Source organism: Arvicola amphibius, chromosome 2 (assembly GCF_903992535.2).
Source record: "Arvicola amphibius chromosome 2, mArvAmp1.2, whole genome shotgun sequence".
Classification (NCBI taxonomy): domain Eukaryota; kingdom Metazoa; phylum Chordata; class Mammalia; order Rodentia; family Cricetidae; genus Arvicola; species Arvicola amphibius.
In genome coordinates this window covers 192,706,936-192,722,048 of record NC_052048.2, presented here as the reverse complement: position 1 = coordinate 192,722,048, position 15,113 = coordinate 192,706,936, and the positions used below count along the sequence as shown (strand labels likewise).

The window sequence follows — 15,113 nt, the reverse complement described above, 5'->3', positions numbered from 1 at the left end:
TTCTACTCACTTTTGCTGTTTGACTATCTTCATAACTCTGCCTAAAGAGAATTTTCTTTCAAAAACAACCCTTGGATGCTTGTCATATTCCATGGTATTTGTGAATTCTTTAAGTCAGGGGACATCCACGGCACACATGCATGCCCACGTATAAAATAAATGTAATGAGTGAAATGGTGTTATGATAAAACCTGGCGCCTCCTCCTTCCAGCGATTATAGTGCAATGGAAGAGGATATTACTGATAAAGCACAAACGTAAAGGCAACATTTCCACTCACAGGGGCTGTATGTCCTGGAGCAAGGTGTCTTTCTCAGGTTCAGACAGTGTCTCTAAGGCAGTGAATCCTGAGCTGAGAAGCAGGGAAGCAGAGAAATGTACACAGCAATGCAGAGGGAGAGGGTGTACAACAGCCTTTCAACCGGGCCGGTGGCATTGGCCCAGAGTAAGGTGAAGGTCAGAGCACACATCTTGCAAATGGAATGGGAACAAAAGGGTGACTGGGAAGGAAACCATGGTGGGAAACCAGGTTTTTGCAGACATAGTTCCACGAAGTAGTACCTTGCACAGCAGACACACTGGGAGCCAAGGAAATGAATCCAATTCTATAAGGCCAAACAGCTAATTTGTCTTTTAGAGACACAACAAAGTTCTCAGCGAGTGCCTGGTTTTGTATCAATATCCAAAGTTGTCATCACTGACTCCTAAACAGTTTAAGCCAAAGGTTCCAGGTGTCACAGTGCTGGTTAATTTGACAACGTAACTGTAGCAGGTAAGGTTACATTCTTTTGAAATATTATGCTTTCAATAAAATTACTTATAAGCATGATGGACTATCAACAACATGTTATGGGATGTATGGTATAGTATTATTCATTTATACAATATATGGACCTCAAGTACCTGTTCCCGACAACAGCAGGTGGAATAGTTGCCTTAGCGCACTTCATGCTCTCGCTAGCAATGTTCTGCCTGAGAAAGATTTTAGATACAGATGTGCAGCAGCATGAGAACCTGCTGCTCTTTTAAGATTTCTGAATTATGAATTGCCACAGTTTCAAAACTGGGAGGGACCTATGCAAGTTATATAATTTGTCTTCTTACTCCACAGCACTGTCAGGTCTGTATTTCGAGGTCACCATCTGTCCCTTAAAAAATAGCTAGGTATAAAATCATTTCATCTCAGAATATGTATCGAGAATTTGAATGGTCTTAACAATTTCCATGCCCAAACATTTGCTTATCTTTGTCAGCTGCCCAAATTCTGTCTTTTTGCCTCTCTGTTTAGGTGCACAGTCTAAAGGTTTCGTGTAATTAAGGATAAGTCTAGGAAAGTGAAGGAAATTCCATTTAATGGTCATAGAATACAGAAGGATGGTTGATTCCTAAGAGAACACCAAGTACCACAGCACGAGGGAGAAAAGTCTATTAAGCTCAGAGATGAGGGATGGCTTCTTGAATTTAATTTATGTAAATAAGGACTATAATCTTCAAAGTTTAAGGAACACGTGTAGGAAAATGAGATGGTAATGAGATCCTAAGGAGCATTAGGAGTACTGGGAAGGAAGCCTGGAGACAACTGAAGTGTGTGTAGGGAGAGCCATTAGAGGAGGGCCACAGCTGGGAGCACAGTTCTGTTTTACACGTTCTTACAATTTAGAGAGGGAGAAATAAAGAGAAGTCAGTGCAACAACAATAAGCTAACAACCACACTAGCCACCAGAAGCACACACACTAGCTATCAGAAACACACAAGAGCCACCAGGAACACATACACTAGCCATCTGACACACATAAGCCATAAGAAACACACACACGAGCCATCAGAAGGACACACACTAGCCATCTGCTGATTCTTTTCTTGATGTGGGAGAGTCTTCTGTTTTGTGTTGATTTCATTGGTTAATAAAGAAACTGCCTTGGCCATTTGATAGGCCAGCCCTTAGGTGGGTGGAGTAGACAGAGTGGAATGCTGGGAGGAAGAGGGAAGTGAGGCAATCGCCATGCCTCTCCTCTCTGGGAGAGACGCCATGGAGCCAGCCACCAGGTCAGACATGCTGAATCTCTCCCGGCAAGCCACCACCTCGTGGTAGTACACACATTAATAGAAATGGGTTAATCAAGTTGTGAAAGTTAGCCAATAAGAGGCTGAAACTAATGGGCCAAGCAGTATTTAAATGAATACAGTCTGTGTGATGTTATTTCGGGTGTAAAGCTAGCCATGTGGAAGCAGGGTAGGACCAAAAGCAGGCCTGCTCATCTCATCACTACATTTTCTTGGGGATTTCAGTCCATTTTATGGTGAAGTAGCTCTTAGAAAAGTCACGGAAAGCCAGGCAGTGGTGGTGCATACCTTTAACCCCAGCACTTGCAAGGCAGAGGCAGGCTGATCTCTGTGAATTCGAGGTCAGTCTGGTTTACCAATCAAGTTCCGGTTTACACAGAGAAATCCTACCTCAAAAAAAAAGAAAGAAAGAAAGAAAGAAAGAAAGAAGGAAGGAAGGAAGGAAGGAAGAAAGAAAGAAAGGAAAAGAAAAGAAAGCAAGAGAAGTCACTAAAAATGGGCCATGTTCAGAGAAAAATTTAAAGTATAAAGTGCACGAAATGAAATGATTACGTTTAATGGTTTAATTTTATCACCAACTTTTTCTTTTTGGTCTTGGTTAACAAAAACACAGCTTTTCCCATCCCAGGATTTCATCATTTCTAGGATGGGATTCTAACCACCAGGCAGTAGTGTGCTAATGGCAAATTCTGAATCCTATTCACAATTTACTGACAAGAATATTTGATGAATAAACAAATTAGCTTTAAGTCCCATTGGTTCTTCCTGGAGAAGTATGCCGTGGAAGCCAATCCATGCCCACAAATTCCTGTCTGCTGAAGAAATGGTAGGCGATGATGGAGAGCAACATGAAATTAAGGGCAAATTGTGTGGCCTGGACCAACGGAAGTACAGTCACTCTGAATGGAGTGTCATGAAAGGAAGACATTGGGTGCTGCATGGGGCCAAGCTCTTTCAGTGTCCCCACATGCCATCGTAGTTAATCACGCTGTAGCGGTGACTACAGGCATTTCACCGGGCAGAATACGAAGGCTCCAAGAGCTGAAGTAGCCAAGAGTGCAGTAAGTACATGATGGACACAAATGGAAAGCCAGCCGTTATGATCAGGCCCAAAAGTTTTATATCAGGGTACTTAATCAAGAAATTCCTATTCCTCCTTCACCAAGCCAGCATCGGTGTAGAAAACGAGCAAAAGGGCCTTTGTAGACTAATTTTAGGGGTTGAGACTCTACCAAACATTTGGTTTGATTTAAGTTAGTTACTGTAGGTCAACTTGTACCTCCATGAAACTGAAAGCAAAGGCTCCAAAATATGAACAACTCCACTGTGCTTGTACTGACTTTGAAGAGTAGGAGTGACTTCAAGTCAACCGTTAGTTCACAGGAATAAGGAGTCTCAAAGAAACCCCAGGATTTTCTACATGGCTACATAGTACTCCATGGACTTTGTCTCATGTCAAAATTGTCCATTAGGAACATAACTCATGACACATATAATTTTCTACACATTATGTACTATGTGTCAGTTCATCTCAATGTTTGACTAGTCCCTATTGGGAGTATTAAGACACACACACACACACACACACACACACACACACCACAATCTTTAGGTAATTGTGAAGCAAATATCCTTTAATGAAACAAAAGATAATGCTTCTGAACAAAAGTTGTCTGGAAGAATGAAAATTGTTTTTTTTTTCTGCTCTTACAGAAAAAGGAGTAGTTTGACTTTTACAGAGAAAAGAACAGAACAGGGAACCAGCAAGATGAAGTAGTTTGACTTTTACAGAGAAAAGAACAGAACAGGGAACCAGCAAGATGAAGGCCCAGGACAAGGGGACCAGTAGGGTGGGGCTCCAGGACATAAACTGGCAGGTTGACAGACCAGGACATGAGGGCCAGCAGAATGGGGCCCCAGACATGGGGGCCAGCAAGATAGAGTACCAGGTCATGGGGACCAGTAAGATCAAGTACAATGGCATAGGAACCAGCAGGATCAATTACCAAGACATGGGGACCAGAAGGATGGAGTTTCAGGACATGGGGACCAGCAGCATAGGGCCCTAGGACATGGGGACTAGAAGGGTGGAGTACTAGGGCATGAGGGTTTGGGATGGTGTACCAGAACATGGGGACCAGCAGCATGAGGCCCTAGGACATGGGGACTTGCAGGATGGAGCACATGACATGAGGATCAGCAGGATAGATCTCCAGGACACAGTGACCAGCAGCATGGACCCAGGCTTGGGGACTAGCAGGATGGTGTGCCAGGGCACAGGGACTACTAGGATGGTGTATCAGGACATGGTGCATGAGGCAATTTTCCTCTCTTGCTTTTGGAGCAGGCCAAATATGAAGACATCCAGGGTCATTCTGACACTTTCAGTTATTGCTTTCAGAAGTCAAATTCAATTACTCAGTTAATAGTATGTATTTGTAAAATTGGTCCTTAATGATGGGAGCAAGGATCTCAAAATGATTGGCTTTTCAATTCAATATCAAACAATCAACGAGAGAGGAGACATTTATCAAAACATCAATTTCTTGCTCTTTGATTCTAGATAGAATTACAGACACAAAAATCTCATGATTAAACAAGATGTTTATAAATAGCTAAATGAGCTATATGGGTAAAAGGAAAATTTCTGTCTTGACCAAAGCCACTTTGTTGTAGATCATACTTTATAGTGACTATTTACTGATAGTCAACTCTTAGATAAGACTGTTTAAAGTGACTTCAGTTGTAATTTCTTACTTTTAAGTAGCTTCATTATTGCTTTTATTCGTGAAAACAATATTCTGTGCCAAGTACTTTGTATATGATGAATCCCTTTTTAAAATATTTATTTGCCGGGCGGTGGTGGCGCACGCCTTTAATCCCAGCACTCGGGAGGCAGAGGCAAGCAGATCTCTGAGTTCGAGGACAGCCTGGTCTACAAGAGCTAGTTCCAGGACAGGCTCTAGAAACTACAGGGAAACCCTGTCTCGAAAAACCAAAAAAATAAAATAAAATAAAATAAAGTAAAGTAAAATATTTATTTGGCCCAGCAGTTGTGGTACACACCTAGCACTTGGGAGACAGAGGCAGGCAGATCTCTGAGTTTGAAACCAGCCTAGTCTACAGAGTTCCAGGACAGCCAGAAATACACACACAGAAAACCTGTCTTGAAACACAAACACAAAGACAAATTGTTTTTATATTATGTGTATATTGTTTTGCCTGTATGTGTGTATATATGTATGTGTGTGTGTATGCATGTATGTATGTGTAGGATCCGTGTGCCTGATTTCCACAGAGTCAAGAGGGCACCGGTACCCTTGGTACTGGAATTACAGATAGTTGTGTGCTGCCATGTGGGTGCTGGGAGACAAATCTAGATCATCTAAAAGAACAACTAGTGCTCTTGACCTCTGAGCCAACTCCCCAGCCCTAAACATAAGATGATGTATCTTTATGCAAGTGATTTAATCATTAAATATACCCACATTATTGTTTATCTTAAAAAATTCTTGTACTACATTGTGTGTGCACGTGTGTGCTTGCACGCTCGTGCGTGTATACCAGGGAAGTCAGCTGATAACTTATGGGAGTTGATTTATCCTTGTACTATGTGGGTCCTAGAGATCAAACTCAGGTTTGATACCAAGCACCCTTACCTGCTGTGGCATCCCACTGGTCCCAATGCCAGGGTTTTTTTTTTTTTTTCACTCTTGATTTTTAGAATCTCATTAGACAAAATTTTTAAGTGAAGAAAAATAAATTATATGAAACTTTTTTTAAAAAAATGTAGGCTTACAGTATAATCTAAACATAATTTCTTCCTACACATTACTGAAAGTAACAACACGAAAGGCATAGGCACTGCATTTTTACCTTCGCCAAGACTCTACTCTGAGAATGTTTTGCTTGTTATTTCCTAAAAGTGAAATGAAGAATAGTCAATCTGTATAATTAGAGAATTTGTATTTGAGATTTTCTGTGTTTTAGAACTGTGAGACAAGGTTAGATCCCTGTATTGCCTTACTTGTCCTTCTTCTGTACATGTATAAAGTGCATACTCACACATGAACACACACACCTTTATACATAAACACATACATGTTAGTGAACACTACTGTGCAAAAAACCAAGTATGTACACACATTCATATCCATATGTCAGATAACATGTGACTCCCTTCTCTCATAATTGTATGCTATGATAAATCTGTTTTCAGTAATACAACCATCAGAACATTTTCAGGAAATTAATACTACAGTGGCAGAGTTAGAATTGCTTTAAAAATACTCAAATTAAATATTTTAACTTTTCTTCAAACTTTCAAGATAATGGTATGTGAAATAAAGCAAAATGTCATTTATCAATCATCTTTGTATCTTACCTTTTATCTTTATTATTTTTAAAAATCATGTTCTCAGGATTTTATTTTTTATGTGTAACTTCAATGGACTTATACACCATCTGACACATTTCTTTGCTTTAAAAATAATGGAATAAAAAATTTGGGTGAAAGCATGAGGCAAGCATTGCCCAGAAACTAAATGTTCCAATTATCCTCTGTCCTGCATCTCTCTGATATGTTGATGAATGAGGGCCCAGTTAGCAACATCACACTAACACAATTCCCACGCAATCTTTTTGGACAAGCATGCCTTAGTCACAAGAGGTGAATCCAATCTCAACATCCCAATTTCATATATGGAATGCTGGACGTGCCTGTCTCTCTTTAGAGTCATTAGCCAGGGGAGAATCTATTTTGACAACTAGAATACCATTTTGGAAAAATTAGAATGCAACCTTGAGGTTTTTCCTCCTCCCAGAATGAAGCAGAGCAAGATGTGTGTAATTCAGGTTGCTATGCTGTAAAGCGTAGCTGAAGACCATGATTCCTATGCAATTACAAGATGAAAGTGAGATAAATTGGCACTCACAGTTGTGGCAGGTGGCCCCGCTGTATCCTGTCTCATCACAAGTGCATTTGAAGCTGTCCCATGTTTGCGAGCACTTCCCACCATGCTCACAGTGATTGGGCACACATCTGTCAGAAAAAGAGACACAGAAATAAACCAACAAGCAAATGAGATTTATGAGTGGCCAAATTCCAAGCTGTTTGGGCAATATATCATTTCAATGCCAGGTTGCCTTGCTGAGGCAATTAATCCTTGTTAGTTTAAGCAGATTAATATGATTCATGATGGAAGGTGCCAGGCACACAAAAGATGATGTATCACAGGCCTGGTGTGTCCCCTTTTCGAATAAACCATAGACACTATCACACAGTTCATGTGTTCATTTGCATATCACAGATTCATTTTAGTTTAATTCTACAAAGGACGAAGATACCACCTAAGTTTCCTATCGGTGAGAAATGGAAGAAGAGCCATCTGACTTTTTGTTCTACTTTATTTTTTTTTAAAATCAAAATCAATAGCACTAAAATTGGGTTTGCTACAACAACTTGTGGTTCTGGAACAATGGCACAGAGACAACAATGGGATATATAGGCCTGATAGGAGCCTCAAAAGTCTCCCTCTATACCCATCTGGATAGTTAAAGATGCCTACTTAAAGTGTCTGCAAGCATAAATTAGGAGGAAAAAGTGTAATTGTACACAAAGCTCTACAAGGCAAAAGTAATTATGACTCATTAATTTCTCTGAACCTTGACTTTCACATTTGAAAAACTGGACAATTATACCTACATTGTGAATATTTTGAAATACTTAATTATTAATTCATATTTTATTTTTATATTTATCTTGATTTTTATGTATGTGTCTATATGAGCGCAGGTACCTGCAGAGCCCAGAAGAAGGTGTAGGGTCCACCAGAGCTCCAGTTCCATATGGTTGTGGGCTGCCTGGGACCCAAACATGGCTCTTCTACAAGAGCAGTAAACACTTTTAACCATCAAATCATTTATCCAGATCCTTAAATTTTACTTTAAAGCTGATACTTAAAAGTAGGTACATTGTATATATTAGTGGGCTACTGTACTGTTTCAATGTGTTGCTCTCTTTGTGTTATGATTAAGGTTAATTATATCAATATCTTAAATATTTATCACAGTGAAAAATATTTAAAATCTCTTTACCTTTGAAGTGTATAGAACATGGTTATTATATCTAGTCACAACACACGAGGACATCTTCCACCTACCTAACTGAAGCTTGATCCACTGATATAACCTTTTCCCAGCACTCTCTGATGCCCAAGCTCTGGTCACCATTATTCTTTAATCTTTAATGAAGTCAACTATTACAATGAGATTATGTGACACACACATTTCTGGGTATGGCTTGCTTTAACTCAATTAATAATCTCTAGTTCAATCTATATCATCTCCCAGTGACAGAATTTTTTCCTTTTATAACTGAATAGGATTACTTTGTGTACATGTACCATGTTAATTTTAGAGATAATGCCCATGAAGTTGGTAATTATAAGTAGGAACTAGAAGTCTAACAAGTGAGAACTATACCCATCTGGACCATCACTTTCCTGAGACATTTTTTTTACCTTGATTCTAACCTAAAATTATGGTTGGAATGTGGTTTGAGACACACCTGCATCAATGACACACTTTCCTTTCTGCTCGTACCATCTCTTTACCCATTTGACACATTCCCTACATCTTTCTTTTTATAGTGAGCATTAAGATGCTCACAGTCTGAAAGGGAGATATTGTTACGAATTGGCATTCAAATAAGAATTTTGATATTTTAATCAGAAACACATTGAAATAGAAATTCCCTCCCAATTTAAAACAGCAGCATCTACTGTGGTATTTCTGCACAATGGATTGACTGAGAGACCATAGGTATTAGCTACAAGACCTGATTTATTTTGTCTCAGAGACCAAACCTTGCAACCTTTGCTCTTGATTAAGCATCAAGAGCACTTGCAATAGTAGGGCATACAGCTCAATGTGACGTTGTGGGTATGCTTACCAAAGTAAATACACTGTAAGTGAGAACTCTAATGAGGGTGGGAATGGGAAGCAACACAGAATGGGTAAGAAATGTGGTAAAGAACCTCCTAGGAAGCATTCAATGGGCACTGCAGGCACAGTTTGGAGCTTTGATTTGAGCATTTAGACCATGAAAGAAGAAAATAAAAGCCATTATTATTGGGTTAAAATATAATATAAGCAAAGGCACAACCTTGGGTGGATAGAAAATTCATATTATTCTCAATAGCGACTTTCTTTTCCTGTGATGGCTCTGGTTTTATGTAGGTCACAGAGATAAGCCTCGTCCAATAATCTCTGAATCTAGTTGGAGACTGGGGTCCAGAGCAAGAGTCATGCAAAATATGAGAAGTACTTTAAAACAGATATAAAATGCTGCAGAAATTTGGAAACCAGGTTAGTTAAAAAGAAGAGGATAGTTAGAGGGTTTAACTAAGTTGGGAATATTTTATCTGCATCTTAAAAGACAGCATGAAATATGATGATAAAGTGTTTAAAAAGTGGCTCCGGCAGAAGAGGACAGAAAGGTGATGAAAATGTAGTATAACAGCAGGTGACAGGTTGCCCTGGTTTGTTCCTCCTGGCCATTTGCACAGTCCCTGTACAACGCAGACCCCCAGCATGGCCCCTCCTTGCACAGCAGGTGCTTACAAGCAACAGTCCTCATTTCCCACATCATGGGAGAAAACAAATGAATGGAAACTCCTGACATCCCCAAAAAGTATGTTTGACACTTAATCTTGAAATTCAGTAAAGACATACCCTTTCGGTGGTATATTTAACTTCCCCAATTCTCTTGGGTTAATATTAGCTCAGTCTGGATGTTAAAGTCATTTACATCAGCTCATCATACCAATTAATTCAGGGGAAGGCAGTGCAGAAGTGGGCAAGGGAAACCAAGTTGGAAACTAAGTATGCTTTAAATAATGTTCCTTAGAGAATGATAAACACGTAAGTGTGAATTTAACCCCATGAGACACATAGAACCATCACAAGAGCAAAGAACTGGCTGCTCCTACCAGTTTGCAGAATGAATTTCTTTTTAATTAATTGTTTTTACTAAATAGAATTTTCATATTTTATTTTAAATATTTACCTCTCATCATTTATATTTTTAAACTGGTGTTCTCTTTGTGTAGAATCTAGTTCTTAGTGGTAGGGCATTAAATAAATTTCCAAAACAAGTTGATTCATATGTTATATCATACCTAATATCTTATCACTGCATTTCAAACTGCTAGGACCAGTTTCCAAGAGAAATGAAATAAATTAACCTAATATTCTAATTAGATTTTAATTAGATAATTAATATCTTATCTTGTATTCATGTAGAACTCTTTCCATGTGTCCAATGCACTGTTATAATGTCCTCTAGTAATTAGTTATTGGTGTATCCATCTATTCTACCTGGATGCTCCCATAGCAAAGTGTGTTTACTTAGCATTCTTTGCATAATGAAGTGTCTATTCCACGCTCAGCATGATTGGAGAGAGACACAGATGCATGAAATGCCACCAAAGTTTTACCACTATGGACATAAAAATCACTTCAGAGGCAATGAATCATCTCCTTGACTCAGAGGAAAACAGATTAATTATACCTAGGTTTTTAGTCTTAAACACATATTTTCTCTAATAGACCATTTTTTTTTAGGGGGCCACAGGAAATGTACAATTTTCTTCATGGTGTGTGCTAGCTTGAAAGTTTGATTCACATCAAAAATAAATCAAAATGATTTGACTGCTTCAACCTGAGAAGGCTTTGGCCTAGGACTGGGGACATGCAGGACAGAAGTTGGCAGGTGTTGATTTGTTCTGGTCAGAAAGCTCTTGAAGAAGTAGTGCATGCAATTACCCATTCCTGACAGCCTGCTGTCCCAGACTCTTCTAGCTAGATTTATCCTTCCAGCTAAAGTTTTACACGGTGCTTTAGAATCCAAATGCATTCTTTAAGCTACTTTAAAAAAATCTGTTTTTGAGGATTTCATATATGTCCATGACGTATTTTGGTCACATTTTACCACCTCCAACTCTTCCCTGGTCCTTCCCACATCTTCTTCTCAACTTCATTTCCCCTTCCTCCTTGATGATCCATTGAATCCAGTAAGTGCTAGTCACCATTCCATGAGTGTGGAGCCATTCTTTAGAGCAGAGTCAAGGATCAAGGATCACAGCTTGAAAGAAAATTGGCTTTTCCGCCATTCGCAGCCCTCAGCTAGGAGTGGAGGACCAGATGTCCTTCTCCCATCTACGCTGGGATGTTAACTGGCTTGATCTTGTACGTGGACTCTACAGGTGAAGTGGCTGCTTGCAGTTCATGAGTGCGGTGCTCTTGTCCATCTATAAGATACCCTTCTGTTCCAGGTTCCTGGACCTCTGGCTTATAAAACCTTTCTTTTTTTTGTTTTCCGAGACAGGGTTTCCCTGTAGTTTCTAGAGCCTGTCCTAGAGGTCTAGCTCTTGTAGACCAGGCTGGCCTCGAACTCAGAGATCCGCCTGCCTCTGCCTCCCGAGTGCTGGGATTAAAGGCGTGCGCCACCACCCGCCCGGCCTTATAAAACCTTTTTACTTCCTTTCTCCCTTCGTGGTCTCTGCATTCTGTGGGTAGAGGGTATGATACAGATATCCCATTTATGGCTGAGGACCTTCCCTGACACTTCTTTGCACACTGACCAGTTGTGAGTCTCTGTATTAACTGTTTCCACAGGGGGAAAAAAAAGAAGTTTAAGCTTTTCTGATGAGGACTGAGAGCTTCACTAATCTCTGGGCTTAGAGAAACCGATTTAGAAGGCAGTTTGCTAAACGCATTTTTAAAGTGAAACTTGTTTATGTCCCCAATACATAAGGCAAATAAAGGCCGTGGCTTTAAAGTTTCAGTCAGTGTACAATTCCTTAATATAAAATGAATCAGCACAGACAGCCCGTTTGGAAGGCTGCAACAATTCAATTCAGGGTTATTAGGACAGTTGCATTTTTATTGCACCCAAAACATCTCTTTTATTTTCGTACTTGATTTCAATTGCAAAACATTGAGGAAATTGGGATTCATGGCTCCAAGAAATAGCCAGCAGTACCAGATTTGTTTGTTGATGGCAGCTTCCTGGTTTATGGCTCTACTGAATCAGCCAGAGAGAGCAGAAGAAATTTTATCTCTTGTATAAAACAAAATGTTTTTCTGACAGTATAAATCAATTACCTTGGTAATCTTCAAAGGGGTTTAAAGGTTTTTGTTTTTATCTCTATATTGTTTAAAAGATTAAATAAGGCTGGGCATAGATCTGTGATAGAATTTCAGCCTAGCCGGTGCAAAGCTCTAGTCAAGCCTTAGTACTGTCAAATCCAAACTGAGTAAAATCTTGCCAGTTCCTTTGAGGGAGCATTTGGTTCTCGGGAACCCAGTAGGTTGTTTACAATGATGCTGCACCTATCTGCCTTGGAACATGACCACTCTTGCAGGAAGAGGGGGTGGAGCCATGCTCCCAGAGAAATGTAAACTAGTTACCCATTTTTTTCAAGACCACTTTTGGGGTTTGTGTTGTTTTGTTTTTTACATACCTTCTTACTATTTAAAAAAATGAACTACTGGAAACAGCATACAATAATCTCCTCATCTCATTCACTGAAATGAATTACTCCAGAACATGACTGTGGACTTTGTGTCCCCCATGGCAGGTGATCACTTATTGGAAAGGCTGTTGTACCTCACTTTGACATTGAGTTCAGTCCGCGTTCTCAGTCTCAGCCAGCTACCATGTTTCCCTACCTGGTTCTCATGCCTACACTCACGAAAGACTTTTGATTTGCTTTTAGATCCATATAGATTTTATTACTGCTCATTAGCATGTCTTGTTCTAAATTTATAAAGGGAAAGACTGCTTTTTGCACTAACAGACCATTTGCTGAACCATGGGATGATTATTTTAAATGATTTATATGTTATTAATCCCATGTAAATTATCCTTAATGTATGGTTTTTCTTTTTATCCCAATACCAAGTCTTATTTTACTTTTGAAGAAAAAACCCTGAGGATGTTTGAATGCTTAAGTACTGGCGTGGACACTTTTGAATTTCAGAGGCACTCCAATAATTGGGTAGGGTCTTTTTCTATGTTAATTTCTATATTGAAATTGCTGAAATAGTGATACTTCAGTTTTAGCTGAAGTTATATTCACTGTGAGGTATATATCACAGATTCAACCAAGTGGAAGTTATATGGGGAAACATTAATCATCGTGAATCACAATTTAATAACTCATTGTTATGGAGCTTAATATTGTAGAGATACTAATGTAATATTGATGGTTTTTCCAACAAGCATTTATTTATGAAAATACTTTCATTCAGAGATATTTATTGTACTTCCTACATTCTATCCAAAGTTTACATTAAAAACTAATCAAGCAGGTTTGGTCTATATCATCCGGCCATTACATATTTCTAGAAAACTTTTCCCATCATTCATTGTACCGTTAAAAATGAGCACCTATCTTGGCCTTGTTCATTATTATTTTATTTTATTATAATAAACCAGAGAGCCCTTTATCTTCCTTTGTTAATGTACTTAGAATTTTTCTTTTACAATCAACTCCCTATGGTTTTATGAATAAAACATCTTTACAGTGATTATGCTCATAGGAGAAGAATCTGCAGGATCAGCAGTACCTTCACCTGTCTCCAAGTCAAACTATATTGAACCTAAATAAACATCAGCAAGTTCTTCTTAATAAGTAAGTTTCCCAGTCCTGGCCAGACATTCTAAATGATTTCTAGAGAAATGAAGACAAGAGTTTCATCTTCAGGAGACTTCTTCAATTCTCAGTCAGTTCTACCTATCTGCTATCTATCTATCAACCATCTGTCCGCTATCCTCTTATCAGCCATCCATCTGCCATCCGTCTGTCCATCCGTTTATCCATCTATTCATCCACCCATTTTTCTTTCATCCAACTACCCACCCCCTATTTATATCTATCTATCTGTCTGTCTGTCTGTCTGTCTGTCTGTCTGTCTATCTATCTGTCATCTATCTATCTAGCGATCAGCGAGCGAGCGAGCGAGCGAGCGAGCGAGCTATCGAGCGAGCGAGATCGAGCGAGCGAGCAGCGAGCGAGCGAGCGAGCGAGCGAGCGAGCAGCGAGAGCGAGCGAGCGAGCGAGCGAGCCAGCGCGCGCGAGCGAGAGCGAGCGAGCGAGAGCGAGCGAGCGAGCAGCAGCGAGCGGAGCGAGCAGCGAGCGAGCGAGCGAGCGAGCGAGCAGCGAGCGGCGAGCGAGCGAGCGACCGAGCGAGCGAGCGAGCGAGCGAACAGCGAGCGAGCGAGCAGGCGAGCGAGCGAGCAGCGAGCAGCGAGCGAGCGAGCGAGCGAGCAGCGAGCAGCGAGCGAGCGAGCGAGCGAGCAGCGAGCGAACAGCGAGCGAGAGCAGCGAGCGAGCGAGCAGCGAGCGAGCGAGAGAGCGAGCGAGCGAGCGCGCAGCGAGCGATAGCAGCGATCGAACAGCGAGCGAGCGAGCGAAGGAGCGAGCGAGCGAGCGAGCTATCACCGAGCGAGCGATCAGCAGAGCGAGCGAGCAACAGCTATCGATGCTATCAGCTATCGATCTATCTATGCTAGCGATGCTAGTCGAGCTATCATCTATCATCTATCATCTATCTATCAACATCTATCTATCATCTATCATCTATCTATCATCTATCTATCGTCTACCTACCTACCTATCATCTGTCAATCATTTACTTATCTGTCCATCTTTATGGTTGCCTTCATGTCTGCCTTGTGGCATATCACTCAAAATGGTGACATAAGCTTAGGCTAATAACAGCGTATCATCAAAACACTGACATAAGCTTAGTGTAATAGGGTACTAGCAAAATAATGATAATAAATTTAGGGTAAGAGGGTACTATCAAAATACTGGCATAAACTTAGGATAACAGGCTACCAGCATATGAGAATGCAAAAGTTTATGGAAAAGTTCGTGTTTGGTAACCTGGAAGAATGAAACACTATTTGACATGGAGAAAAGGCAAGGGACACCTGTAGTTTGGAAAACTGCAAAGTGTGGCTAAGAAATCTAGAACGG

General features: G+C 40.2%; 1 protein-coding gene across 1 annotated transcript in view; it reads right to left on the bottom strand.

Moving 5' to 3' along the window:
• The window catches only part of Cntnap2 (contactin associated protein 2), a 1,482,107-nt gene that overhangs the window by 840,895 nt on the left and 626,099 nt on the right, over positions 1 to 15,113 (bottom strand). Inside the window, exon 11 of the mRNA XM_042054579.1 lies at positions 6,999 to 7,105. Within this exon, the coding sequence (XP_041910513.1) occupies positions 6,999 to 7,105 (107 nt within the window). The remainder of the gene's footprint in view (positions 1 to 6,998; positions 7,106 to 15,113) is intronic.